The 26745-nt window shown below is 44.1% G+C and overlaps 1 protein-coding gene across 1 annotated transcript; it reads left to right on the top strand.

Moving 5' to 3' along the window:
- Positions 1-1345: 1345 nt before the first annotated feature.
- On the top strand, positions 1346-26023 carry LOC148513870 (uncharacterized). Its single transcript, XM_088481237.1, has 3 exons — positions 1346-1426; positions 19655-19714; positions 21838-26023. The coding sequence occupies exon 3, from the start codon at positions 22018-22020 to the stop codon at positions 23473-23475; it is 1458 nt and encodes a 485-aa protein (XP_088337363.1). The 5' UTR covers positions 1346-1426; positions 19655-19714; positions 21838-22017; the 3' UTR covers positions 23476-26023.
- The last annotated feature ends 722 nt before the right edge of the window (positions 26024-26745 follow it).

Raw genomic sequence — 26745 nt, 5'->3', positions numbered from 1 at the left:
ATTTGTCCTGAGAAATTCCAATAAAAAGTGACAGTTGGAGCTTCAGATTACTCCCAAAGCCTCCTGAAATTTGGCAAGCAGCACTGAGCAACAGTTCTACCCACCCATGCCAAATTTCAGCTCCGTACCTCCAATAACTTTTGAGGTGTAGTCCTTAAAAACACCCTGCCCTCCTATTGGAATTCACTGTGGAGATTTCCATCTTTTTTGATTCAGCCTTAATATAAGGGCACGACTGTTGCCTTTATATATATATATATATATATATATATATATAATCAGTGTAGGATAGGCTTCACTCTCGTCATATTGAAGTAGTACTCCAAACCTGAATTCTTTACATAAACGTTTTAGCGCTATATTTTAAAGTTCTTTCATCAGTATAAATGGTATGACACAGCTAATTTTTTATAGTAACACCAGGAGTGGTCAGATGCCTGCAGTCCATCACAGACACAACTGCTCTAATGTCAAAGTCTAATTAAGTGCAAACCATCACCAATATATGCAGCATCATACTTGCATACCCTCCCGATTCGACTGGGAGCCTCCCGAAAATTTGGTGCTGGAAAGGCAGGCAAGCCTCCCGATCCACGGCGACCCATCTGCCCCCCCCATGATCACCATATAAACGCCAGCAGCAGAGGTCTGGTGACGCGATTCACGCTGAATCGCGTCATCGTGGCCCCGCCCCCTGCTTCGCAATGCCATTATTCTCTGCATTGTGAAGAGGGGTTGGGGTCGCGATCATGCTGCCACGTCCATGCCCCGCCCCCATTTGTGCATCACTTACCTGCCCCCCCCCCCTGATGAAGCCTGACAGCACCCTCCCAGAAGGAGGGAGCTAAAAGTCGGCAACCATGTGCAGCATATGCTATAAAATCAGATGTAACACATTTAAATAAACCAACATCAGGTTAATTTTTGAATAACTGAAAGCAGGGATGTTTCATATGTACTAACTGTGTAAGCAGGCGATACCTTTCATCATCTCTTACACTTGTAGCAAGTTCTATGTGAGCAAGACTGAGCACACTGTAATAGAACGTATGGCTGTGCATACGAGCAGTATTACTGTGTGTGTCTGTACAGTATATGGTGGCTGCTTGCCTAATAATCTGTCATGTTACAGGCTGTGTTTAAAAAATGACAGGAGCTGATTAGTATGTACTTTCTCTCTTCATGCTTAGTACATATGCCCTGCACTAACAATCTGTGTAATGTGATACAGTGTACTTGGGCTGTTTCCTCTGCTGCTGCTCTGTGCTCTCAGCCTCACACACCAACCATACATTCCAGCAGGCTTACATCATTTCCTGTGACTGACAAACAGATCTTTAGTGCACGGATCTGTGGAGATGTAGAGACTGGTGCATGCAGCATATTACACACATTGCTATCATATATAAAGAAGATCCTTCTATAGGTGAGTAAGACTGCAGCTAATCACTTTATTGGGGCATAATTAAGTCCCCATAGGGGGTCAATGCCTTACTTACTTTGTACTGATTGCTGATTGCTGTATTAATCTTACAGTGGATTACAAATATTTTGAATGCATTCGTAAGATGGGTGATGCAGTGCCTCTCTGTGTGTCGCACATAATAGCCACAATCAGCTCAAGACTCTTTATAGTGGGGGTGTTTTGCAACAGCTGTGGGACCTGTGTAACTGGGTTCCCTGGCCAAAGCATTCACACCACACACTACTCAGCCCAGGCTGGGAAACCCTGTGGAGGTGAGAACCCCCCAAATAAAGGGGTTCCCTCTCTCCAGGGCACCCCAGGCCTGTTTAGATAGCCCGTAACTATCCCCAGCACCCCTGGGCAAAAGGTGCCAAGTTGATTGTGTTAAAACTAGAATAAAAAATATTGTTCTTTACAGGAGAACTAGAGGTCCCAGCAAATCTCCCCGGCATGCTGGTACTAAAAGATTGAAACCATCAGTGTGTGTGTGTCCTATTTTCTTTAATTTCTTTTGTAGGTGAACTAGAGGTACCAGTAGGTTCTTAATGACTTGCTTCCCCAAGTACCATCAATAGCGTGGCCTAGACCAAAAACTACATCTTGAGGGGGAGACTTGCTTGGACCTCTAGTTTTCCATTAAATTACAACATAATTTGTTCTAATTTTTTACACAATCAACCCAGATCCCACTGCCCAGGAGTGCCTCAGATAGTTTGGGCTATCAACCCAGGCCTGGGGTGCCCTGGTGAGGGTAAAATCCTTTATTGGGGGGCCCCACCTCCCCAGGGATCCCTGACCTGGGCTTACTAGAATGGGGTGCAAATACTTTGGCAAGGGGACCCATCTAAGTCCCACAGCCATTGCATAACATCCCCGCTAAAAAGAATCTGGAGATGATTGTGGCTATTCATTTTGTCTCCCTGTATTTTCAAAACAAGGACCAACTCAAAAAAGCCCGGTACTGGTTGTTCTTTTAAGGTAGGATCACCACATAATATATATATATTTTTTAAAACTTTTTACTAGCTTTTTTAACACAGAAACATTCACAGATCTCATGGATCTATGCAGGGCTCTCGTCGTAAGCCCTGATGGTCGCGATGGTCTTGACCATCATGACCATCACACTTGTCAATCGTTAGATCTGTGGGTTTTAACCCACAGCCTAACGACCGACATGGAGGCGGCCATACAGGATGCAAGCGGCCGCCCTGTTTCAGAATGACCGCTTGCATCCTACGACCACCTCTGAATGAGGCTTTGTGTGAGGCTATGAGGGCAGCCTATATGAGCAGTGTGTGAGGATATATGGGCAGTGTGTGTGGATATGAAGGCAGACCTTATGGTCAGTGTGTGAGGATATGAGGGCAGGCTATGAGCAGTGTGTGAGGCTATGAGGGCAGGCTATATGAGCAGTGTGTGAGACTATGAGGGAAGGCTATATGAGTAGTGTGTGAGGATATGAGGGCAGACTATGAGCAGTGTGTGAGGTTATATGAGCAGTGTGTGAGATTATGAGGGCAGGATATATGAGCAGTGTGTGAGGATATGAGGCAGGATATATGAGCAGTGTGTGAGGATATGAGGGCAGGCTATATGAGCAGTGTGTGAGGCTACGGAGGCAGGCTATTTGGGCAGTGTGTGAGGATATGAGGGCGGGCTATATGAGCAGTGTGTGAGGATATGAGGGCATGCTCTATGGGCAGTGTGTGAGGATATGAGGGCATGCTCTATGGGCAGTGTGTGAGGATATGAGGGCAGGCTATATGAGCAGTGTGTAAGGCTATGAGGGCAGGCTATATGAGCAGTGTGTGAGTATATGAGGACAGGCTATATGGGCAGTGTGTGAGGATATGAGGGCATGCTCTATGGGCAGTGTGTGAGGATATGAGGGCATGCTCTATGCACAGTGTGTGAGGATATGAGGGCAGGCTATATGAGCAGTGTGTAAGGCTATGAGGGCAGGCTATATGAGCAGTGTCTGTGGATATGAGGGCAGGCTATATGAGCAGTGTGTGAGGATATGAGGGCAGGCTATGAGCAGTGTGTGAGGCTATGAGGGCAGGCTATATGAGCAGTGTGTGAGGCTATGAGGGCAGACATTGAGTAGTGTGTGTGTGAGGCTATGACAGCAGGCTATATGAGCAGTGTGTGAGGATATGAGGGCAGGCTATATGAGCAGTGTGATAGGTTATGAGGGCAGGCTATATGAGCAGTGTGGGAGGATATGAGGGCAGACTATGAGCAGTGTGTGAGGCTATGAGGGCAGGCTATTTGAGCAGTGTGTGAGGATATGAGGGCAGGCTTTATGGGCAGTGTCTGAGAATATGAGGGCAGGCTATATGGGCAGTGTGTGAGGATATGAGGGCAGGCTATATGAGCAGTGTGTGAGGATATTAGGGCATGCTCTATGGGCAGTGTGTGAGGATATGAGGACAGGCTATATGGGCAGTGTGTGAGGATATGAGTGCAGGCTATATGAGCACTGTGTGAGGATATGAGGGCAGGCTATATGGGTAGTGTGGGAGGATATGGAGCAGGCTATATGAGCACTGTGTGAGGATAAGAGGGCAGGCTATATGAGCAGTGTGAGAGGATATGTGGGCATGCTCTATGGGCAGTGTGTGAGGATATGAGGGCAGGCTATGAGCAGTATGTGAGAATATGAGGACAGGCTATATGAGCAGCGTGTGAGGATATGAGGATAGGCTAATGAGCAGTGTGTGAGGATATGAGGGCAGGCTATTTGACAGTGTGTGAGGATATGAGGGCAGGCTATGTGGCAGTGTGTGTGGATATGAGGGTAGGCTACATGGGCAGTGGGTGAGGATATGAGGGCAGGATATATGAGCAGTGTGTTAGGCTATGGATGCAGGCTATTTGGGCAGTGTTTGAGGATATGAGGGCAGGCTATATGAGCAGTGTGGGAAGAGGCTATGAGGGCAGGCTATATGAGCAGTGTGTGAAGATATTAGGGCAGGCTATATGAGCAGTATTTGAGGCTATGGGGCAATGTGTGTGGATATGAGGCAGGCTATGAGCAGTGTGTGAGAATATGAGGACAGGCTAATGAGCAGTGTGGGAGGATATGAGGGCAGGCTATGTGGCAGTGTGTGAGGATATGAGGGCAGGCTATGTGGCAGTGTGTGAGGATATGAGGGTAGGATATATGTGAAGTGGGTGAGGATATGAGGGCAGGCTATATGAGCAGTATTTGAGGCTATGGGCAGTGGGTGAGGATATGAGGGCAGGATACATGAGCAGTGTGTGAGGATATGAGGGCAGGAAAAATGATCAGTGTGTGAGGATATAAGGGCAGGTTATATGGGCAGTGTGTGAGGATATGAGGGCAGGCTATATGAGCAATGTGTGAGGCTGTGAGAGCAGGCTATTTGGGCAGTGTGTGAGGATATGAGGGCAGGCTATATGGGTAGTGTGGGAGGATATGAGGGCAGGCTATATGCGCAGTGTGTGAGCATATGTGGGCATGCTCTATGGGCTGTGTGTGAGGATATGAGGGCAGGCTATAAGAGCAGTGTGTGAGGATATGAGCGCAGGCTATGAGCAGTGTGTGAGAATATGAGGGCAGGCTATATGAGCAGCATGTGAGGATATGAGGGCAGGCTATATGGGCAGTGTGAGAGGATATGAGGGTAGGCTATAAGGGAAGAGGGTGAGGATATGAGGGCAGGATATATGAGCAGTGTGTGAGGATATGACGACAGGCTAAATGAGCAGTGTGTGAGGATATGAGGGCAGGCTATATGGGCAGTGTGTGAGGATATGATGGCAGGCTATATGGGCAGTGTGTGAGAATATGAGGGCAGGCTATATGAGCAATGTGTGAGGCTATGAGGGCAGGCTATATGGGCAGTGTGTGAGGATATGAGGGCAGGCTATATGGGTAGTGTGGGAGGATATGAGGGCAGGCTATATGAGCAGTGTGTAAGGCTATGAGTGCAGGCTATGAGCAGTGTGTGAGGATATGAGGGCAGTCTATAAGAGCAGTGTTTGAGGCAATGAGGACAAGCTATGAATGGTGTGTGGATATGGGGCAATGTGTGAAGCTATGAGGGCAGGCTATATGAGCAGTGTGTGAGGCTATTTGGGTAGGCTATATGAGTAGTGTGTGAGGCTATGAGGACAGGCTATATGACCAATGTGTGAGGATATGATAGCAGGCAATATGAGCAGTGTGTGAGGATATGAGGGCAGGCTATATGAGCAATGTGAGGCTATGAGGGCAGGCTATATGAGCAGTGTGTGAGGATATGATGGCAGGCTATATGAGCAGTGTGTGAGGATATGAGGGCAGGCTATATGAGCAGTGCGTGTGGATATGAGGGCAGGCTATATGAGCAGTGTGTAAGGATATGAGGGCGGGCTACATGGGCAGTGTGTGAGGAGATGAGGGTAGGATATATGAGCAGTGTGTGAGGATATTAGGGCTGGCTATATGGGCAGTATGTGCGGATATGAGGGCAGGATATAAGAGCAGTGTGTGAGGATATGAGGGCAAGCTTGGAGCAGTGTGTGAGGATATGAGGGCAGCCTACTTGGGCAGTGTGTGAGGTTATTAGGGCAGGCTATATGAGCAGTGTTTGAGGATAAGAGGGCAGGCTATAAGGGCAATGTGTGAGGATTTGAGGGCAGGCTATAAGAGCAGTGTGGGAGGCTATGTGGTTAGGCTATATTAGCAGTGTGTAAGGCTATGAGGGCAGGCTATGAGCAGTGTGTGAGGTTATGAGGGCAGGGTATATGAGCAGTGTGTGAGGCTATGAGGGCAGGCTATATGAGCAGTGTGTGAGGATATGAGGGCAGGATATATGAGCAGTGTTTGAGGCTATGGGGGCAGGCCTTATGAGCAGTGTATGAAGAGGCTATGAAGACAGGCAATAGTGGCAGTTGGTGAGTATATGAGGGCAGGATATATGAGCAGTGTTTGTGGCTATGGGGGCAGGCTATATGAGCAGTGTGTGAAGATATGAGGGCAGGCTATATGAGCAGAGTGTGAAGATATGAGGGCAGGCTATATGAGCAGTGTGTGAGGATATGAGGGCAGGCTATATGAGCAGTGTGTGAGGATATTAGGGCAGGCTATATGGGCAGTATGTGAGCATATGAGGGCAGGCTATAAGAACAGTGTGTGAGGATATGAGGGCAGGCTATATGAGCAGTGTGTGAGGATATGAGGGAAGGTTATATGGGCACTGTGTGAAGCTATGAGGGCAGGCTATGAGCAGTGTGTATGGCTATGAGGGCAGGCTATGAGCAGTGTGTGAGGATATGAGGGCATGCTATATGGGCAATGTGTGAAGTTATGAGGGCAGGCTATGAGCTGTGTGTGAGGCTATGAGGGCAGTCTATGAGTTAGTATGTGAGGCTATGAGGGCAGGCTATATGAGCAGTGTCTGAGGATATTAGGGCAGGCTATATGAGCAGTGTGTGAGGCTATGTGGGTAGACTATATGAGTAGTATGTGAGACTATGAGTGCAGGCTATATGAGAAGTGTGTGAGGATATGATGTCAGGCTATGAGCAGTGTGTGAGGAAATGAGGGCAGGCTATGTGAGCAGAGTGTGAGGATATGAGGGCAGGTTATATGGGCAATGTGTGAAGCTATGAGGGCAGGCTATATGAGCGGTGTGTGAGGATATGAGGGCAGGCTATATGAGCAGTGTGTGAGGATATGAGGGCAGGCTATATGAGCAGTGTGTGAGGCTATGAGGGCTGGCTAGATGAGCAGTGTGTGAGGATATGAGGGCAGGCTATATGAGCAGTGTGTGAGGATATGAGGGCAGGCAATATGAGCAGTGTGTGAGGCTATGAGGGCAGGCTATATGAGCAGTGTGTGAGGCTATGAGGGCAGGCTATATGAGCAGTGTGTGAGGATATGTGGGCAGGCTATATGGGCAGTGTGTGAGGATATGAGGGCAGGCTATGGAGCAGTGTGTGAGGATATGAGGGCAGGTTATATGTGAAGTGTGTGAGGATATGAGGGCAGGCTATATGAGCAGTGTGTGAGGATATGAGGGCAGGCTACATGGGCAGTGTGTAAGGCAATGAAGGCAGGCTATGAGCGTGTGTGAGGATATGAAGGCAGGCTATAAGAGCAGTGTGTGAGGATATGAGGGCAGGCTATAAAAGCAGTGTGTGAGGATATGAGGGCAGGCTATAAGAGCAGTGGGAGAGGATATGAGGGCAGGCTATATGAGCAGTGTGTGAGGCTATGAGGGCAGGCTATATGAGCAGTGTGTGAGGATATGAGGGCAGGCTATATGAGCAGTGTGTGAGGATGAGAGGGCAGGCTATATGAGCAGTGTGTGAGGATATGAGGGCAAGCTATATGGGCAGTATGTGAGGATATGAGGGCAGGCTATAAGAGCAGTGTGTGTGGATATGAGTGCGGACTATGGGCAGTGTGTGAGGATATGAGGGCAAGCTATATGAGCAGTATGTGAGGATATGAGGGCAGGCTATATGAGCAGTGTGTGAGGATATGAGGTCAGGTTATATGGGCAATGTGTGAAGCTATGAGGGCAGGCTATATGATCAGTGTGTGAGGATATGAGGGCAGGCTATATGATCAGTGTGTGAGGATATGAGTGCAGGCTATATGAGCAGTGTGTGAGGCTATGAGGGCAGGCTATATGAGCAGTGTGTGAGGCTATGAGGGCAGGCTATATGAGCAGTGTGTGAGGATATGTGGGCAGGCTATATGGGCAGTGTGATAGGATTTGAGGGCAGGCTATGGAGCAGTGTGTGAGGATATGAGGGCAGGCTATATGAGCAGAGTGTGAGGGCAGGCTATAAGAGCAGTGTGTGAGGGCAGGCTACATGGGCAGTGTGTGAGGATATGAGGGCAGGCTACATGGGCAGTGTGTAAGGCTATGAAGGCAGGCTATGAGCAGTGTGTGAGGATATGAAGGCAGGCTATAAGAGCAGTGTGAGAGGATATGAGGGCAGGGTATAAAAGCAGTGTGTGAGGATATGAGGGCAGGCTATAAGAGCAGTGGGTGAGGATATGAGGGTAGGCTATGAGCAGTGTGTGAGGATATGAGGGCAAGCTATAAGAGCAGTGGGTGAGGATATGAGGGCAGGCTATGAGCAGTGTGTGAGGATATGAGGGCAGGCTATGAGCAGTGTGTGAGGATATGAGGGCAGGCTATGAGCATTGTGTGAGGATATGAGGGCAGGCTATATGAGCAGTGTGTGAGGATATGAGGGCAGGCTATGAGCAGTGTGTGAGGATATGAGGGCAGGCTATGAGCAGTGTGTGAGGATATGCTGGCAGGCTATATGAGCAGGCTGTGATGGCAGGCTATATGAGCAGTGTGTGAGGATATGAGGGCAGGCTATGAGCAGTGTGTGAGGATATGATGGAAGGCTATATGAGCAGGATGTGACGGCAGGCTATATGAGCAGTGTGTGTTGATATGAGGGTAGGCAATATGGGCAGTGTGTGAGGATATGATGGCAGGCTATATGATCAGTGCGTGAGGATATGGGGGTGTGTGATTATTGGGCAGTGTGTGAGGCTATGGGTGCAGGCTATGGAGGGGTGTATTTATAAGGCAGTATGTGAGGCTATGGGTGCAGGATATGGGGGTGTGTGATTATGGGGCAGAATGTAAGGCTATGGGTGCAGGCTATGGAGGTGTGTGATAATAGGGCAGTATGTAAGGCTATTGGTGCAGGCTATGGAGGTGTGTGATTATCGGGCAGTGTGTGAGGCTATGGGTGCAGGCTATGGGGGTGTGTGATTATGGGGCAGTATGTAAGGCTATTGGTGCAGGCTATGGGGGTGTGTGATTAAGGGGCAGTGTGTGAGGCTATGGGTGCAGGCTATGGGAGTGTGTGATTATAGGGCTGTGTGTGAGGCTATGGGTGCAGAATATGGGGATGTGTGATTTTGTGGCAGTGTGTGAGGCTATGGGTGCAGGCTATTGGGGTGTGTGATTATGGGGCAGTGTCTGAGGCTATGGGTGCAGAATATGGGGATGTGTGATTTTGTGGCAGTGTGTGAGGCTATGGGTGCAGGCTATTGGGGTGTGTGATTATGGGGCAGTGTCTGAGGCTATGGGTGCAGGCTATGCGTGTGTGTGATTATGGGGCAGTGTGTGAGGGTATGGGTGCAGGCTATGGGGGTGTGATTATGGGGCAGTGTGTGAGGGTATGGGTGCAGTCTATGGGGATGTGTGATTATGGGGCAGTGTTGAGGCTATGGGTGCAGGCTATGCGGGTGTGTGATTATGGGGCAGTGTGTGAGGCTATGGGTGCAGACTATGGGGATGTGTGATTATGGGGCAGTGTTGAGGCTATGGAGGAGTATGATTATGAGGCAGTGTGTGAAGCTATGTGTGCAGGCTGTTGGGCTGTGAGATTAGGGGGCAGTGTGTGAGGCTATGTGTGCAGGCTATTGGGGTGTGTGATTATAGGGCAGTGTGTGAGGATATGTGTGCAGGCTGGGGGGGTGTGATTATGGGGCAATGTCTGAGGGTATGGGTGCAGGCTATGGGGGTGTGTGATTATGGGGCAGTGTGTGAAGGTATGTGTGCAGGCTATGGGGGTGTGTGATTATGGGGCAGTGTGTGAGGCTATGGGTGCAGGTTATTGGGGTGTGTGATTATGGGGCAGTGTGTGAGGCTATGGGTGCAGGCTATTGGGGTGTGTGATTTTGGGGCAACGTGTAAGGCTATGGGTGCAGGCTATGGGTGTGTGTGATAAAAGGGCAGTGTGTGAGGCTATGGGTGCAGACTATGGGGATGTGTGATTATGGGGCAGTGTTGAGGCTATGGGGGTGTGTGATTATGGGGCAGTGTGTGAAGCTATGGGTGCAGGCTATTGGGGTGTGTGATTAGGGGTCAGTGTGTGAGGCTATGGGTGCAGGCTATGGGGATGTGTGATTATGAGGCAGTGTGTGATGCTATGATTGCAGGCTATGGGGGTGTGTTATTAGGAGGCAGTGTGTGAGGCTATGGGTGCAGGCTATGGGGGTGTGTGATTATAGGGCAGTGTGTGAGGCTATGGGTGCAGTCTATGGGGTTGAGTGATTATGGCGCAGTGTCTGAGGCTATGTGTGCAGGCTATGGGGGTCTGTGAATATAGGGCAGTGTGTGACGCTATGGGTGCAGGCTATGGGGGTGTGTGATTAGGGTGCAATGTGTGAGGCTATGGGTGCAGGCTATGGGGGTGGGTGATTAGGGGGCAGTGTTTGAGGCTATGGGTGCAGGCTATGGGGGTGTGTGATTATAGGTCAGTATGTGAGGCTATGGGTGCAGCCTATGTGGGTGTGTGATTATAGGGCAGTGTGTGAGGCTATGGGTGCAGGCTATGGGGGTGTGTGATTAGGAGGCAGTGTTTGAGGCTATGGGTGCAGGTTATGGGGGTGTGTGATTATGAGGCAGTGTGTGAGGCTATGAGTGCAGGCTATGGGGGGGTGTTATTATAGGTCAGTGTGTGAGGCTGTGGGTGCAAGCTATGGGGGTGTGTGATTATAGGTCTGTGTGTGAGGCTATGGGTGCCGGCTATGGCCATCACCTTCTCTCTTTTAAACTGTCCCTCTCTCCTTCCCCTCAACCTCCAAAAGCCTCCATTACTAAGCGTAACATTGACGCTAACGACACAGGTTCCTTTTCTTCCCTGCTTGACTCGCTTCTCTCCCCTATCTTCTCTCTCTCCTGCCCTGAACAAGCCACTTCCCTATACAACACCTCCCTTACTTCTGCTCTGGACTCTGTCGCTCTGGCGATCACTACTCACACTCTTACCTAAATTACCTAAATTACGGTGGTACCCTACTCATTTTGTTCCCCATAATTTAAGGTACCAGGACAGGCTGGCAAGTCTGGGGCTGGTTAAGCTTTATGGGGGGGAGCCTATGCCATTTTTTAAATAAAATTTTTACCTGTTTTTTACAGGTCTTAACACACAATGAGCTAGCACATATCTCACTGATATGTGCAGGCTGCTAGCTTTGGAGAGATTTGCAGAAAGAAAACACTGCAATCTCGAGTGAGTAATCGTATCTTCTCTTGCAACTTGAGGGGAGATATCTCGTTCTGCTTCACCATCGGCCAACTCACTTTCAGCTAAACTCACTTCTTAGTAAATTTTTTAGATGAAAAATTATAAAATCATCTGAGATTCAGCGATGCAAATCGAGAAAAAAAAATGAAACTCGACCATTCTCGATTCTTAGTAAATTTACCTCATAGTATCTTACATATTACTCTATACATCAGGTTAGTATATATAAAGGGGTATCTAGGTGGTAGCTCCATCATAGTACATTATATTTTACTCTGTACATCATGTTAGTATATATAAAGGGGTATCTAGGTGGCAGCTCCATCATAGTATCTTACATATTACTCTGTACATCATGTTAGTATATATAAAGGAGCATCTAGGTGGCAGCTCCATCATAGTATCTTACATATTACTCTGTACATCAGGTTAGTATATATAAAGGGGAATCTAGGTGGCAGCTCCATCATAGTACATTATATTTTACTCTGTACATCATGTTATTATATATAAAGGGGTATCTAGGTGGCAGCTCCATCATAGTATCTTACATATTACTCTGTACATCAGGTTAGTGTATATAAAGGGGTATCTACAGTAGGTGGCAGCTCCATCATTGTATCTTACATATTACTCTGTACATCAGGTTAGTATATATAAAGGGGTATCTAGGTGGCAGCTCCATCATAGTGTCTTACATATTCCTCTGTACATCAGGTTAATGTATATAAAGGGGTATATAGGTGACAGCTCCATCATAGTTTATCACATATTACTCTGTACATCAGGTTAGTATATATAAAGGGGTATATAGGAGACAGCTCCATCATAGTATCTTACATATTACTCTGTACATCAGGTTAGTATATATAAAGGGGTATCTAGGTGACAGCTCCATCATAGTATCTTACATATTACTCTGTACATCAGGTTAGTATATATAAAGGGGTATCTAGGTGACAGCTATATCATAGTATCTTACTTATTACTCTGTAGAACATCAGGTTAGTATATATAAAGGATATATAGGTGGCAGCTCCATTATAGTATCTTACTTATTACTCTGTACATCAGGTTAGTATATATATAATAAAGGGGTATCTATGTGGCAGCTCCATTATAGTGTCTTATATATTACTCTGCACATCAGGTTAGTATATATAAAGGGGTATCTAGGTGGTAGCTCCATCATAGTACATTATATTTTACTCTGTACATCATGTTAGTATATATAAAGGGGTATCTAGGTGGCAGCTCCATCATAGTATCTTACATATTACTCTGTACATCATGTTAGTATATATAAAGGAGCATCTAGGTGGCAGCTCCATCATAGTATCTTACATATTACTCTGTACATCAGGTTAGTATATATAAAGGGGAATCTAGGTGGCAGCTCCATCATAGTACATTATATTTTACTCTGTACATCATGTTATTATATATAAAGGGGTATCTAGGTGGCAGCTCCATCATAGTATCTTACATATTACTCTGTACATCAGGTTAGTGTATATAAAGGGGTATCTACAGTAGGTGGCAGCTCCATCATTGTATCTTACATATTACTCTGTACATCAGGTTAGTATATATAAAGGGGTATCTAGGTGGCAGCTCCATCATAGTGTCTTACATATTCCTCTGTACATCAGGTTAATGTATATAAAGGGGTATATAGGTGACAGCTCCATCATAGTTTATCACATATTACTCTGTACATCAGGTTAGTATATATAAAGGGGTATATAGGAGACAGCTCCATCATAGTATCTTACATATTACTCTGTACATCAGGTTAGTATATATAAAGGGGTATCTAGGTGACAGCTCCATCATAGTATCTTACATATTACTCTGTACATCAGGTTAGTATATATAAAGGGGTATCTAGGTGACAGCTATATCATAGTATCTTACTTATTACTCTGTAGAACATCAGGTTAGTATATATAAAGGATATATAGGTGGCAGCTCCATTATAGTATCTTACTTATTACTCTGTACATCAGGTTAGTATATATATAATAAAGGGGTATCTATGTGGCAGCTCCATTATAGTGTCTTATATATTACTCTGCACATCAGGTTAGTATATATAAAGGGGTATCTAGGTGACAGCTCTATCATAGTAACTTACATATTACTCTGTACATCAGTGTAGTATTTATAAAGGGGTATCTAGGTGGCAGCTCCATTATAGTATCTTACATATTACTCTATACATCAGGTTAGTATATATAAAGAGGTATCTTTGTGGCAGCTCCATCATAGTTTCATATATATTACTCTGTACATCAGGTTAGTTTATATAAAGGGGAATCTAGGTAGCAGCTCCATCATAGTATCTTACATATTACTCTATATATCAGGTTAGTATATATAAAGATGTATCTATGTGGCAGATCCATTATAGTATTGTACATATTACTCTGTGCATCAGGTTAGTATATATAAAGGGGTATCTAGGTGGCAGCTCCATCATAGTATCTTACATATTACTCTATACATCAGGTTAGTATATATAAAGAGGTATCTATGTGGCAGCTCCATCATAGTATCATACATATTACTCTGTACATCAGGTTAGTATATTTAAAGGGGTATCTAGTTGGCAGCTCCGTCATAGTATCTTACATATTACTCTGTACATCAGGTTAGTATATATAAAGGGGGATCTAGGTGGCAGCTCCATCATAGTATCTTACATATTACTCTATACATCAGGTTAGTATTTATAAAGAGGTATCTGTGGCAGCTCCATCATAGTATCATACATATTACTCTGTACATCAGGTTAGTTTATATAAAGGATATCTAGGTAGCAGCTACATCAGAGTATCTTACTTATTTCTCTGTATATCAGGTTAGTATATATAAAGAGGTATCTGTGGCAGCTCCATCATAGTATCTTACATATTACTCTATACATCAGGTCAGTATATATAAAGGGGTATCTAGGTGGCAGCTCCATCATAGTATCTTACATATTACTCTGTGAATTAGGTCAGTATATATAAAGGGGTTCTTAGGTGGCAGCTGCATCATAGTATCTTACATATCACTCTGTACATCAGGTTAGTATATATAAAGGGGGATCTAGGTGGCAGCTCCATCATAGTATCATACATATTACTCTATACATCAGGTTAGTATATATAAAAGGGGTATCTAGGTGGCAGCTCCATCATAGTATTTTACATATTACTCTGTACATCAGGTTAGTATATATAAAGGGGTATCTAGGTGGCAGCTCCGTTATAGTATCGTACATATTACTCTGTGCATCAGGTTAGTATATATAAAGGGGTATCTACAGTAGGTGGCAGCTCCATCATTGTATCTTACATATTACTCTGTACATCAGGTTAGTATATATAAAGGGGTATCTAGGTGGCAGCTCCATCATAGTGTCTTACATATTCCTCTGTACATCAGGTTAATGTATATAAAGGGGTATATAGGTGACAGCTCCATCATAGTTTATCACATATTACTCTGTACATCTGGTTAGTATATATAAAGGGGTATCTAGGTGGCAGCTCCATCATAGTATCTTACATATTACTCTGTACATCAGGTTAGTATATATAAAGGGGTATCTAGGTGGCAGCTCCATCATAGTATCATACATATTACTCTGTACATCAGGTTAGTATATATAAAGGGGTATCTAGGTGACAGCTCCATCATAGTATCTTACATATTACTCTGTACATCAGGTTAGTATATATAAAGGGGTATCTAGGTGACAGCTATATCATAGTATCTTACATATTACTCTGTAGAACATCAGGTTTGTTTATATAAAGGATATATAGGTGGCAGCTAAATTATAGTATCTTACTTATTACTCTGTAGATCAGGTTAGTATATATATAATAAAGGGGTATCTATGTGGCAGCTCCATTATAGTGTCTTATATATTACTCTGTACATCAGGTTAGTATATATAAAGAGGTATCTATGTGGCAGCTCCATCATAGTATCATACATATTACTCTGTACATCAGGTTAGTATATTTAAAGGGGTATCTAGTTGGCAGCTCCGTCATAGTATCTTACATATTACTCTGTACATCAGGTTAGTATATATAAAGGTGTATCTAAGTGGCAGCTCCATCTTAGGGAAGGGGAGCACAGTGTGGGTGGAATAAGGGAAGGGGAACACAGTATGTGTGTGAAGAGTGAAGGGGAGCACAGTGTGGGTGGGAGGAGGGAAGGGGAGTACCGTGTTGGTGTGATAAGGGAAGGGGAGCACACTGTGGGTAGGAGGAGGGAAGGGGTGCACAGTGTGGGTGGGATGAATGAAGGGGAGCACAGTGTGGGTGAGATGAGAGAAGGGGAGCACTGTGTGGGTGAGATGAGGGAAGGGTGAGTACTGTGTGGGAGGGATAAGGGAAGGGGACCACAGTGTGGGTGCGAGGAGGGAAGGGGAGCACAGTGTGGGTGCTAGGAGGGAAGGGGGGAAATTGAGGGTTGGAGGAGGAAAGGGGAGCACAGTGTTGGTGGGATAAGGGAAGGGGAGCACACTGTGGGTACGAGGATGGAAGGGGAGCACAGTGTTGGTGAGATGAGGGAAGAGGAGCAAAGTGTGGGTGGGAGGAGGGAAGTGGGAGCACAGTCTGGGTGGGAGGATGGAAGGGGAGCACAGTATGGGTGGGATGAGGGAAGGAGAGCACAGTGTGGGTGGGAGGAGGGAAGGACAGTACAGTGTGGCTGGGAGGAGGGAAAGGGTGCACAGTGTGGGTGGGAGGAGGGAAGGGGAGCACAGTATGGGTGGGATGAGGGAAGGAGAGCACAGTGTGGGTAGGAGGGAAGGGGAGCAAAGTGTGGGTGGGAGGAGGTAAGGGGAGCACAGTGTGGGTGGGAGGGATGGAGAACACAGTGTGGGTGGGAGGAGGTAAGGGGAGCACAGTGTGGGTGGGAGGAGGGAAGGGGAGCACAGCATGCATGGGAGGAGGGAAGGGGAGCACAGTATGGGTGGGAGGAGGGAATGGGTGCACAGTATGGATGGGAGGAGGGAAGGGGAGGACAGTTTGGGTGGGAGGAGGGAAGGAGAGCACAGAATGGGTGGGAGGAGGGAAGGGGAGCACAGTATGGATGGGAGTAGGGAAGGGGAGCACAGTAGGAGCAGTGGCAAATGCAGGATTTCCAGAGGGGGGTTTCCAAATACTTAATTTTAGAGCAAGTGTGGCCTGTCAATGAAGAGGCAGAATTAATACTTTAATAATCGTCATACAAATTGTATTCTGTGTAATAATTCCAGCATATACAGGACCAGTGATCACAGTAAGCTATTAGATGCATCAGTAGGCCATCCTGCCTGAGCAGAATGTATTTATTTTATATGTGGGCACCATTCCAGAGCATTGGAGCAAGTCCGGGAGCCTGGAGGAGCAGCAGAAGTACCTAGCACTGCCCTATACATATATGTACATATTGGGCTCTATAGCAGTACATCTCTAACAGTGCATGTTTTCCAGATCTCCTAGTTGGTGCACAGGTGATTTAATACTGGCTGATACACATGTGGTGCTAATTATTTCATTTGTGATACTGAGAAGAACATGCAGGGATAGTAACATTCTATTATATTACTATTTCTATTGTGGTCATGGTGTGGGCTGGGGAGGGGGGTTTTCAGGCAGACGGAAACCCCCCCTGCATTTTGCCTATGAGGGGAGTACAGTGTGGGTGGAAGGAGGGAAGGGGAGTACAGTGTGGGTCGGATGAGGGAAGGGGAGCACAGTGTGGGTGGGAGGAGGGAAGGGGAGCACAGTGTGGGTGGGAGGAGGGAAGGGGTGCACAGTGTGTGTGAGATAAGGGAATAGAGCACAGTGTGGGATGGGGAGCACAGTGTGTGTAGTATAAGGGAAGAGAGCACAGTGTGGAAAGGGGAGAACAGTGTGGGTGGGAGGAGGGAAGAGAACACAGTGTGGGTGGGAGGAGGGAAGAGAACACAGTGTGGGTGGGATGGGGACCACAATGTATTTGTTTCTTTTATGCAAAGCTTATATGTTTATTTTTTTTCTGTGGTCACAATTGTTATTTATATTTTTCAGTGTCAATGTATTTTTTTTTTGCTAGCGGGTCCTATGTGTTTGTGTTTTTTCATGTGAAGCCTTTGGGGCCTATTTATCAATGAGTTTTATTACTCACAACAAGTGATAAAACTCATTGTGTATGATAATGGTGCTCCAGCCAATCAGCTCCTTTTTGTCTTCTGTTTGAAAAATGACAGTTGGGAGCTGATTGGCTGGGGCACCGTTTACCATACGCCGTTCATTATATAACTTGTTGTGAGTGATCAAACTCATTGGTAAATGAGGCCCTATATGTTTTATTTTTTAAGTGATGTGCGGTGTTTTATTTTTCTCTAATCAATGCTAATGTGTTTGTTTTTTTCATGTAAAGCTTATATGTTTTATGTTTTTTGGTGGTAGCTATTGTGCTTGATTTTTTCCTATTGGTGCAGTCAGATAGTATATAAGGGGCAAACATGTTTGACTTATATAAAAGTAGGAAGATCATCGTCTGTGGCATTTGCATAAAGATACAGTTGCGGCTGAAATTTTGCCCAGCTCTGAATCATGCCCAGTGAGCCTGTATGGTGAAGTAATGTTTGCTAGTGGCAGATGCAGTTTCTCTGTGTGGCTATGGCGGGAATACAGCAGCTCTCACTGATACGCCTGTGACGCTCCTATAATACATCCATTAGATGGGCCATTGTTACCTGCATTACCAGCCATCTCCCAGGCACCTCACCCACACATTCCAGCAGTGCACTAACCTGATCTGGTCTTGTTACACTGTTGTGAAATCTCTGATGTAAATAATTTCCCTCTCTCTCTCACTAACCACCATCTAAACTCCCCATCGTCTGATAAGTGCTCCCTCCTACCAACATGAGTAAAACATCTTAACACTTTAACCATAATGAAATAAAGACACGGAGACTTACCTAAGGGGAAAGAAAGGTCAGCTTTATTGAAAAATAAACTTTTTAACTATTTAACCTACTATTTAGGATTTCAACTAACTAAGTAAAGGAAGAAGAAGGAAAGAATAGACATAGTATGGTGGAGCAGACAGAACGGCCCCGATAAGCAATATCACTATCTGCACACTGATTCTGGTCTTCCAAATGGGTGGCGAGCATCCAGCCCATTAGCATCCTCAAGGTATCCAACTCCCACCCCAATGACACAGCATAAGGCAAACCTGGTTAGGCAGTTGCCGCTGACCCCAGTAGGGTATAATCAGCCTAAGCCATGTATTGGAAGGGAGAGCACCTCAAGCTGCAAAAGACAGATACCGACTGCCACCGTTCTTTCCAGCCTTAACAAAGCCGATACCTAAACAAACAGAAATCCAAGGGGATGGCGGGCGGGAACCGATTTCCAAGCCAGAACACACTAAAATGGATTCTGAATCAATCCACAAAATGGCCCTGAAACCCTTCCCACAAAATCTTTCAATAGGCTAACCCCTCTTAACTCCTCCCCCCATTATCTCACTAAAAACATTAACCCATGATTGTCCAGAGGCAGACTACAGACTCGGAGGTTTAATTTCTTACTTGCATATAAAATGCCTTCCATAACTCTCTTCTTTCCTTTGGGCTGTCTTTGTCACTTTCACCTCCTTCTCTCCCTACATCTCAGTTTACAACTCTACTCTCACCTCTGCCCTTTACTCTACTGCCTCACCTGTCACATTCAGTGCAGCTCTGCTCCCTAACCCTGGCACTCTCACTTCAGTCACTTCCTTCATATATTCTCATGCACAGTGGAGAGTATTGTAGAAAATCAAATGTGTGCTCTCTTCCTTTAGCTCCACTGTCTCACACTATACAATCATACTAAAATACCTTTAACTCCCCCCTCCACATCCCATTGTGACTTTTATACATTAAAATAGGTAACAGGAAATATAGAAGCTCATAGAAACTAGCAGCTGTCCTGTGTATAGGTATAAGCTGTCTGCTACTTTTTGAATGTTATTCCTTTTTTTTTCAGGGCTGGTTGCAGGCATGAAAATCTATTTATTACATGGGTGATGTTGTTATAACATTGGTGCTGGTTGGGGGGAGGAAGCCCTACAGTGATCACTCCTTGTAGACTTTCCATATCTCACATATATATTCATTTATCTTAACAGAGCCCCAACATTGCTGTGACCCAGCCAAGCAGCAGCAGGTAGTGAGAACTACAGGAACAGGTAGGAGAAAGCAAAATAGGCTTTGCCCATAGTCATCATTTTGACACAGTTGTAAGAAAGAAGTGAATGTTGATTCATAATTTGGTACAGTCAGAGAGCTGAGAATGCTGTCAAAGCCTGCTAAAGCTCTCTTTGATAATAAACATTAAGATAATGACAAAACATGACAACACAAAACGCTTGCTCTGAGGCCCTACCCATATGCTGTGAGGCCACACAATGAGCGTCCAGCAAAAATTGTGGGTTTTAATTAATTAAAAATTAACAGTAATTAATTTCCAATTTACAAATTTTGTTTTAGTTGCCTTTGCCATCTTTTAATATGCTCATATGTAAAATGTCACGATCTTCGCTTTTATATAGTAGAGAAGATAGAAAAGAAAAAATAGTAGATAAGCTAAATCCTTTTCTAATTCTGTACATAACCTGTAGAGGGCGAATGCTCTGCAAAAATTGTGTTTTTTAATTAAAAAGTAACAGTAATTAATTTCGATTTAGTAGAGAAGATAGAAAAGAAAAAATAGCTGATCAGCTAAATCATTTTGTAATTCTATACCTGACCTGTAGAGGGCGAATGATATGCAAAAACTGTGGTTTTTCATGAATTAAAAATTAACAGTAATTATTTTCGATTTAACATTTTTTTAGTTGCCTCCGCCATGTTTTAATTCGGTCGTATGTAAAATTTCACGATCGTATCCTCTAAACTGTGGATTTGTATAGAAAGACAGAAGGACAAATTTTCACATTTATATAGTAGATTTTCAATAATTTTGTGACTCAAACAAAGTTTGTGTTTGTGTACATAGATGAAATTCATTTATATTTCATCTACACCTTATATAGAATGCCTAAAGGTAATTTTATACAATATTTTTAATAATTTAGTGCCTTAAAAAAAGTTTGTATACATTAAACCATCAAAAAGCAAAGGTATCACTATCTTAGGCATGCTCAAACAATTCTGTATTTCAGAATATTTGGATATGAGAGACCTAACCTGACTCAGGTTATTTTATATATAAAGAGTATGTAAGTGGCAGCTCCATCATAGTGTCTTTCATATTACTCTGTACATCAGGTTAGTATATAGAAAGGGGTATCTACAGTAGGTGGCAGCTCCATCATAGTATCTTATTACTCTGTTCATCAGGTTAGTATATATAATGGGGTATCTAGGTGGCAGCTCCATCATAGTGTCTTACATATTCCTCTGTACATCAGGTTAGTATATATAAAGGGGGATCTAGGTGGCAGCTCCATCATAGTATCTTACATATTACTCTGTACATCAGGTTAGTATATATAATGGGGTATCTAGGTGGCAGCTCTATCATAGTATCTTACATATTACTCTGTACATCAGATTAGTGTATATAAAGGGGTATCTAGGTGGCAGCTCTATCATAGTATCTTACATATTACTCTGTACATCAGGTTAGTATATATAATGGGGTATCTAGGTGGCAGCTCCATCATAGTATCTTACATATTACTCTGTACATCAGGTTAGTATATATAAAGGGGGATCTAGGTGGCAGCTCCATCATAGTATCTTACATATTACTCTGTACATCAGGTTAGTATATATAATGGGGTATCTAGGTGGCAGCTCTATCATAGTATCTTACATATTACTCTCTACATCAGGTTAGTGTATATAAAGGGGTATCTAGGTGGCAGCTCTATCATAGTATCTTACATATTACTCTGTACATCAGGTTAGTATATATAAAGGGGTATATAGGTTTTAACTCCATCATAGTATCTTACATATTACTCTGTACATCAGTGTAGTAGTAACAGGATCGGTAGCATGTGTTACCCATCTATGATCAGTGCAGTGGATGAGTAATGTATAATCTGCATGTACTGGGGTCAGAGTATGAGGATTGTACCATTTCCTTAATAACAATAACAGACTGTGTGTATTATAAAAGTATTGGTGTCTGCTGAGGGGAGAGGTCTTTGTGCTGCACATCTGACTGGGAGTGGAGTCCTCCCAAGTTAGCAATGTACACAAATCTAAAAGCAATGGTTAGTTACAGCGATATGTTATCATATATAAATATACATTATGTTCTGTATACAATATAACACCTCTATTTAAAACTTTCTTGCAGGACAACTGAGCAGGACCTCCAATAAGAATATTAGGAGTCATTGCGGAAAGGGACATTGCTCTCTGACCAAGCCAAATAAATACGTCATTTCTTCTTACACCTCTGGAGGATTCACTAAATCTATTCTCATTTTCTGAATTGAAGAAACATTCAACAGCTTATTTGTTTCTCACCAAATATATGATGAGTCTCACAGGAGAGAAACCGCATCTGTGCTCTGAGTGTGACAAACGCTTTACATATAAATCACAGCTTCTCAGTCATCAGAGGATTCACACAGGAGAGAAACCATTTACATGTTCTGAATGCAGCAAGTGTTTTACGCAGATGTCAAATCTTGTTATGCATCAGAGGATTCACACAGGAGAGAAACCATTTACATGTTCTGAATGCAGCAAGTGTTTTATGCAGAAGTCAAATCTTGTTATGCATCAGAGGATTCACACAGGAGAGAGACCATTTACATGTTCTGAATGTAGCAACAGTTTTACACTTAAGTCACATCTTGTTACACATCAGAGGAGTCACACAGGAGAGAGGATTTATAAATGTTCTGAATGCAGCAAGTGTTATGCCATTAAAAAAAATCTTGTTATACACCAGAGGAGTCACACAGGAGAGAAACCATTTACGTGTTCTGAATGTAGCAAGTGTTTTACCATTAAAACAGATCTTGTCATACATCAGAGGAGTCACACAGGAGAGAGACCATTTACATGTTCTGAATGTAGCAACAGTTTTACCAGGAAATCTCATCTTGTTATACATCAGAGGAGTCACACAGGAGAGATTTATAAATGTTCTGAATGCAGCAACAGTTTTACCAGTAAATCAATTCTTGTTATACATCAGAGGACTCACACAGGAGAGAGACCATTTACATGTTCTGAATGTAGCAAATGTTTTACCCGTAAGTCACATCTTGATTTACATCAGAGGAGTCACACAGGAGAAAAACCATTTACATGCTCTGAATGCAGCCAGTGTTTTACCCAAATGTCACAACTTGTTAGACATCAGAGGATTCACACAGGAGAGAAACCATTTACATGTTCTGAATGCAGCCAGTGTTTTACACTTAAGTCACATCTTGTTACACATCAGAGGACTCACACAGGAGAGAGGAGTTATAATTGTTCTGAATGCAGCAAGTGTTATACCATTAAAAAAAATCTTGTTATACATCAGAGGATTCACACAGGAGAGAAACCATTTACATGTTCTGAATGTAGCAAAAGTTTTACCCATAAGTCACATCTTGTTATACATCAGAGGATTCACACAGGAGAAAAACCATTTACATGTTCTGAATGTAGCAAATATTTTACCCATAAGACACATCTTGTTATACATCAGAGGAGTCACACAGGAGAAAAACCATATAAATGCTCTGAATGTAGTAAATGTTTTATTTATTTGTCTAGTCTCCGTAATCATCAGAGGATTCACACAGGAGAGAAACAATTTAAATGCTCTGAATGCAGCAAGTGTTTTTCCCTGCAGGCAAATCTTGTTACACATCAGAGGAGTCACACAGGAGAGACGACATATAAATGTTCAGAATGCAGCCAGTGTTTTACCCATAAGTCACATCTTGTCAGACATCAGAGGATTCACACAGGAGAAAAAACATTTTAATGCTGTGAATGCAGCCAGTGTTTTACTAGAAAGATAATAATTATTAATGATCTGATGATTCACTCTGAGGGCCTGAATGTAGCAAGTGTTTCATAAATAAGTTATCTTGCATCACCACAATTCATACTTGCCTACACTCCCAGAAATGGTCAGGAGGCTCCCAAAAATTGGGTGGTGCTCCCCACCACCCAGAAAAGTAGGCAAGACTTCCACACCTTCAACCATCTCAAGCACCCTCCTGTGTGGAACCCCCTCTACCCACTTGCAACACACCCGCAGCCACCCACATATACAGATATGCCCAGCTATTCAGGCCTCTACAATGAAAGATAAGCCATGGCATGTAATACACTGCTTAACCTCTTGTAATGCACTGCTTAACCTCTTGTAATACACTGCTTAACCTCTAGGTGGCAAGTGCTCCACTGATAAAAAAATTGTATTGCATTGGATTGTTGAGAGAAATGCTTCCAGTTCAGTAGAGTTCTTTAAAATAACTGAACTTCAGTCGCTCTGTCATTATGTAATGCTTAGTGTGCATCTTCTCGTCAATGTTAGCTACTCTACGGCTGCTTTATTGGGACTCAGTACAGTAAAATGCATCTACTGTAGGGTAACTTTTGGGGACAGGTACTTTGCAGCACAGTAATAGAGATGAGTCCATATACATCTGTCCTCCGTGTGCTACAAGTTGCTCACACAGGGCGGGATTCAGACCCGGTTGCAAGCGCTGATCGCTCACAACCGGGTCGATGGCGGCCAACAGCGTATGCACACGATGGAGCCGGCTCTGTCGTGCGCATGCACAAGACCTGGCTAGCAACGGGCAATCCGTCGCTCTGGGTCTCGCACCAAAGAAGGTGAGCTGTCAATGTTGACTGACAGCTCGCCCCCTTTGGTGGGGGGGTGGCTGCCCAAATGGAGGCATTCCCATGAGAACGCCTGCCGTTTGGGGGCAGCCCCACTGACATTACAAGTGATGTCATTGGAGAGCTTCCGGCTCTGTTAGAGCCGATAGCTCTCTGGGTCTTGCGATGAATGAGACCCTACGGCAAGGGTCTCATCGCAAGCCCAAAGGTCGTGATGGTCTTGACCATCGTGCCCATCATCAAGGCCGCTCGCTATAGCTGTGGGTGGTCACCCACAGCTATGTGAGCGGCCAAGAGGCCGCTCCCAAAAAAAAAAAGCCCGGCCCTGATTCAGAGTGAGCGCTCTGTCAGAGCGAGCGGCTCTGAATCAGGCCCACAAAGCACAGGAGTGCTGTGTGACTCGTTAGCACCGAGTGTCTTTTATGCATCTCTTATGTGTCTTTGTACCCTAAAATGTGTCTTATTAGCCCATGCAGCTTCTGCTGATTAAAATGATATGCATCATGCCCATGTTCTATGAGCCAGTATGGGTGTATCTGCAAGCAAATCACTACGTTAAAGTGTTATAGTCGCTATTAGTATAATGTAACGTTTCACGTGCAGATAAACCCGAACTGGCTCACAGAATATAGGCATGCTGCATATCATTTTAATCAGCAGTAGCTGCTTGTGCTATTAAATTGATTTGCTCTATGATTCAGATGCACTTGAAGGTAAAAAGTTGCATAAAAGGCACTTGCGCTACCTAGTCTTAATGTCTCATTGAAAGCTGTGCATGCCTGTGACCCCTATCTAAGCCCATGAGACAAATATACATATATATATATATATATATATATATATTTTAACAGTACAGGACTCACACACATACTGTTCTGTTATTATTTAATACTTTTACACATTCTTCTACAGCCCTGATTCCATTACCAAAATGCTATACTATAGTGTACTCAATCACAGCTTCTGTCAGTCAAACATCGGGCAGTGATACAGAAAATGCATTGGAACTCTGATGCATGTGCTGTGTAGTTTAGGAAAAGTGACACCTGGTGGACAAAAAGTTGTATTACACAATATGACTTTTTTCCAGTGCTACGCTACGTTACATTAAGAAAGTCTGTGTGGTGTGACTCAAGGCTACTCTGTGGCACGAGATGCATGGTGTGCCACATGGCTGAATAGAGCAACAAACTAGCTGGGCACATCTTTAGATTACAAGTGGGGGTTGAGGCGATTCACAGTGAATCTTGTCAACATAGCCCCGCCCCTTGCTAGACAATGCGTTTTCTTGGCACTGTATTGAGGTGGGGGGCGGGTCACGATGTGATCATATGGTCACGTCAACTGATCCACCCACTTTCTGGACCACCATGGGCCCTCTATGCCGTCCTGGAATTCCTTGTACTCTAATAATTTTTATAGTCAAAACTCTGGAGCAAAAAGTGTATGGTAGGTGAGGTGCTGCCTCCCCTGTCTGCCTTTTCCACTCATTCTTGATCAAAACTCGCAAAATTTCCAGCACTATATACTGCCTTACTTTTATATATGGCCCACATGAACCCTCGGGTTCATATATGTTCATATATGTATCTGTAAGTATGACTTTGATACCAGCCAGTGCCTCCCCGGTCATTTACCTCACTGCAAGTCACTGATAAATAAATATATATATATATATATCCCTGCCTGAACCCTACACACTGCCCTATATCACCTGACAGGTATCCTCTCTGGTCTATCTTATACTTGTGAAGAATATAGCGATATGGCACATAGTGTAACTTATAGTTTTCATGTAATAACAGGTTGGTAATAAAAGCCATAGAACTGGTTTTCTAACTGAGGAAAGTGTGAGGGCAGCAAAGCTGACTGTCCTTATTAGGTCATGTGTTCTGTGAGTCCTGTTACAGGTTAATGAAAGACAGGACAGATGACAAGCTAACCATGTGACATGCAGATGTAACCTAGCTCTGTATGTTCCTGAAAAGGCCTCTTTTCACATTCAGAATTTTAAGAATTGTTAAGTATACCCAGGAATTGGAAATCGGTTCAACATCTCACTGTCACATGATAAATATTGTTTTGAAATGTACAGGGCAGAAAGGCCTTTTGGTTAAGGTTCTGTTGTAATAGCCCAGGTAATGGAATTAAGAGCCCATCTGTGTGTTCATTCAATTAGGGTAACGTCATCAGGACATGTAGATTGCTCAGCCCTTTGTGTCTTCAGCTATAGGTAGAAAGCACCGTGGGGGGTAAAACAAAGAGTAGTCTGTCTGACATTCAGGTGTGATTATATATAGCCAGATCACAGATCAGTCATATTTCAGATGGAATATGAGATAAAACTGATGTATCAGTGATAGCTGGAAGCTTGGAAAATCATATACACATAACTGGAATC

Source organism: Taudactylus pleione, unplaced genomic scaffold, assembly GCF_031769625.1.
Source record: "Taudactylus pleione unplaced genomic scaffold, aTauple2 ptg000268l, whole genome shotgun sequence".
In the NCBI taxonomy this organism is placed as follows: domain Eukaryota; kingdom Metazoa; phylum Chordata; class Amphibia; order Anura; family Myobatrachidae; genus Taudactylus; species Taudactylus pleione.
The sequence above is the reverse complement of the archived record's forward strand: the minus strand, read 5'-3'. Positions and strand labels throughout refer to the sequence as shown.